At 37.0% G+C, this 4,007-nt stretch overlaps 1 protein-coding gene across 2 annotated transcripts; it reads right to left on the bottom strand.

Annotated features, from left to right (window-relative positions):
- Positions 1–243: 243 nt before the first annotated feature.
- On the bottom strand, positions 244–2,933 carry LOC105178158 (pathogenesis-related thaumatin-like protein 3.5). 2 transcript variants are annotated; one of them, XM_011101545.3, is made up of 3 exons: positions 2,665–2,931; positions 1,858–2,575; positions 244–1,036 (listed from the first exon to the last, which is right to left on the bottom strand). In XM_011101545.3, the coding sequence occupies exons 1-3, from the start codon at positions 2,729–2,731 to the stop codon at positions 898–900; spliced, it is 924 nt and encodes a 307-aa protein (XP_011099847.2). In that variant the 5' UTR covers positions 2,732–2,931; the 3' UTR covers positions 244–897. The 2 variants fall into 2 exon arrangements, with proteins under 2 accessions (XP_011099847.2, XP_088741020.1); XM_088884894.1 differs by lacking the exon at positions 244–1,036 and having other exon boundaries at positions 1,854–2,575; positions 2,665–2,933.
- Between the last annotated feature and the right edge of the window lie 1,074 nt (positions 2,934–4,007).

The raw sequence follows: 4,007 nt of genomic DNA, 5'->3' as shown, positions 1-4,007 counted from the left end.
ATATGTACAAATTTAAGCGTGTCACATATACTAATTACATACCACAAAAAAAGAGCCTTTAAAAATTCAAATTTCTGCCATTTCTAAAAACAAACGTTTTTTTCTTTTTTTACATAACTACCTTTCGATAGTTTTTTTTCTCGCAAACATGAAATATACCACACTTGCTACTATCAAACGCAACAAACCACAAAATGAGATGATTACAAATTTCAATTTAACAACAAGCATTTGTGCTTAAGATAAATCTCAAATAGCACTAATGGTTTCAAATATCAAAACGAAAAGCTCACGACGGTTTTACAGGAGATATCAATAGCAACAGAGGAAAACACCTTTAAAATCACAAGTGAAATTTGCATCACTATTCCAGAGAAGATCTCTTGATGTTCAATGTGGAGTCCAAGTGGGATCTAAATAACGCTTTATCCAAACATATAAGAGAGCTGCTTTCCTTATAATTGCATCCGTTAGCTTGGGAAAAAGATCGATAAAACCAAACGAATGCTCTCCTCTCCTGTATAAGAGAAATTACAGTAAATGGAAGACTAAATTCCAATGAATAATAAAAACATTTCTCATCAAATGCAAGAATTAGCTTCTCTTCATCAACAAAAGCATCCTCTTTGGCATATCTGCAAAATTCTGCTTCTTCCCTTATATGCCAAGTTCACAATTCACTCATCCAACCACCAAAGATCGTCTGAAACGGTTGCTCTAGCCGGGCTTCAAGATCGACCCAAGTTCAAGAAACTCAAGCTAGCTTCGTTCCCAATACAAGTAACAATCACCCAAACTATTTAGATGTCCCCAAAATTCAAGCCCAGAAAGACTTTGACAAGGAACTCTTGGGGATGGAGAAATTATGCTCAGCCAGGCCCCGCCCAGCCAGGCCGATCAATGAAATCGCCATGGCTGTGAAATGGCAACTAAAGAGATTACCAGACTGCAAACAAACTGCAAAGGGGTGTGTCTCAAGTTGCCAGCACCGGATACCAACAAATTGCCGGCGACTGCTCCTCCACTTGATTTCTTACTGCACATTTTCAGCGTACAATATTTACATCAGTTAGTCATAAGAACGTAGAGATACAAGAAATTTGGGTGTTGATGGAGCTTGAACATATGCACATGGAAGCTAAAAACTTTCACATGCCATAGCATTACATGTTGGGCTCACTACTTCAGACTGGATGGATTATTTCACAATACCCATGTGCATAGCAACCTGTACGGGTCTGAACTATTAAACTTCTATGATTTCATGGAGTGAAATACCAAAATCATTCACTAACATTGAATTGGCTCGCACTTCTAGACGTGACTAACATCCATCTTCCGTTAGCGGAAAGCGGCCTTGTTCACGTATGACCTTAACTCGGATAATCACTTCATACAACCAAGTACGTAAACAGCACTGAATCGAATCGAATTTTCTATTTTAAAATAAATTAATATTTACATTACGTGTAACAAAATTACCTTACTATATTTAAAAGTGAATGTTATACACATAAGCATAGTATAATTTTTACCCAACTCAAATTTGACAGTTAATACTAATTCCAAAGTAAATATATTATTATAAAAACGATCTCTTTTTCTTAACTGTACACATAATGATGTAAATGTATTACACTTGAGTATGAATAATTCAGATTCGATGGAGTCGTGCCCAAATTAAAACTTCCCATCATCAATATTTTGAAAAAATTCTAAACCAAATCAGTGTTGGGCTTTTTTGCCATAATTATATGACAATGGGTTGACATTTTCCATATTTTTGTGGGTATTACACTTGTTGTTCCAAAATATTTTAAATTAGTTGATGTTGATAATCCCAAAGAAAGGAATTACCTGGTTGAAGGAGCAGGGCAGAAAGTGATGATGTAATCCGCGGAAGCACAGGTAAATGTGCTGGTGCCGTCGTCGTAAGCATAGCTGTAAGCCCGCGGGCACGCGCTCTTGAACAACTCAGAGTACGCGCTCGGCTTGCAAGTATCCGGCGTCCCATACTCGCCGCTGCAACAGTACTTAGCCTCCCTGAACGCCTCGCACGCGCTCCTGCACGCCACGCACCCTCCCCCAACGCTGCTACTGCTAACTGCGCTAACCACCTTCAGCTCCGACGGGCACGAGCCATTGAGGTCGGCGACGCACCCCGTCGTCGTGCAATTCCCTCCGCCGATCCCGCCCTGTGGGGCTACCAGCATAGGCAGATTGTATCCGTCTACGAGGCTGACGTCGTAGAAGTCGAGCCCACCAGCACCGTTAAGCGTGAACTCAGCCAGAGTAGCGGGCGGCGCCGCTCCACCCCCGCCGCACTCGACGGTGCCGGAGCCACAGTCGCCGGTGAGGCATGTGAATCTTCCAGAAGCTGAGTCCTGCGAACAGACGGTGCGGCCCCACATCCGGCCAGACCACGAGGCAGGGGCGGAAACCGGAATCGACTCGCCGGGGTTGAGGGCAAATCCTGTGGTTGAAACCTGCGGGGAGCCGGCGCTCGACAATAGACCCGGCCAAACTGTGTAGCCGCACTGGTTTACGAATGTAAACGTCGCCGGAAACACCACTCCTGCATTTCCAACGCCAAAAGCAAATTCAGCATAAGCAAGCAAACAAACAATAAAAAAAACAAAGAACCCCTTGAACCCAGTACCGTACCTGGAAGTGATAGAACCAGAACCGAAAGGAGAAACACGAGGGAGAGATGATGGGCTCTGGCCGCCATTTTTGGCTGCAAGGTAGCTAGATGAATGAAGGAAAAAATGGGTGCAGCCAATGTGGAAAAGAATGGAGAAAATGCGAGGGCTAGGAATAAATTCACGTGGGCAGATTAAATATAGACGGAGAACCGACGTTGGGAGAGAGAGAGATGAACCGCCACTGGGAGTGTGTGTTTACGTAGGTCGGCAAATGGAAGGGAGAATGGGATGAGCGAAGTATTAAATAGGAATAGGCGCGGTCAAAAATATCAGTACGGCTCTACGAAAGATTTCTATTTTTGACTAAAAGTCAAAATAGATTGTAATTTTTGAAAAATATCTAATTTTTTTAGATTAAATATAATCTACCCTATTATATATGAAATATGCGAATATCTTTCTACTGGAAAAAGAATTAACAAATTATTTAATATATTTTATAAAATAGAGTAAATTATTTTTTATTAATAATTTAAATAAAAGGTAATTTACTTTATTTTTTAAATGTATAAGAACTAATTTGGTATTTTATTTTTTATTAGAAATCTTTTATTCAGTTTTGGTATTATACGGGGTAAATTGTAGTTTTCCTAATTTTTTTTTATAACTAGTGTCAAGACACACAAGAGAATTGTGTTTTTTTTCTTCTAAAAAAATATAATAAAATTACTTAAAACTTAATATGATAATAATTCATAATTATTAAATGTTAATAGATATGATAATAAGTTTGAATTATGTTAAATTAATAATATCTCACCTGAAATTTATTATAATTATAAATACACTTTTGATTGAGAAATTATAAATTTCCCCTCAAATAGAAATTAATTATAAAACTTGGATAGCCAGGTAAAAGTTATCACTTTATCCTTACAAATTTATGTTGAAAAAAATATCCAGAAAAATATATTAAAAAAAAATTCAATTGATTTTGTTTTTTAATTTTTTTTTTGTCAAACTCTAATTTTCGTTTGTAAATATATAAATATGATTTTTTATATCGCATATATTATAAACACTTTATGTTATGATAAATAATATTTGATACATTTAAGAGCGAAAAAAAGCTATATTTGGTGGCAATAGATTTTGTTTACAATCATTTTAATCTCTCGAGTTTATTTCTTGATTTTACTATCTTTAAATTTTAATTTTTATTTCAACTTGATTCCTCTGATCATTTTTCAACGAAAATGTGATTGGAGTTTGACTTTTTAGAGGGTAAAGTAGTTAATTTAAGTGTGGTTTTATCACTTTACTCTCTTAATTTATAAAAATATCAAATTAGTCATTTTTTTA

The sequence above is a fragment of the Sesamum indicum genome, linkage group LG9 (genome assembly GCF_026168435.1).
Source record: "Sesamum indicum cultivar Baizhima isolate 11 linkage group LG9, ASM2616843v1, whole genome shotgun sequence".
NCBI classification, from domain to species: domain Eukaryota; kingdom Viridiplantae; phylum Streptophyta; class Magnoliopsida; order Lamiales; family Pedaliaceae; genus Sesamum; species Sesamum indicum.
This window is presented reverse-complemented; position numbering and strand designations above follow the sequence as displayed.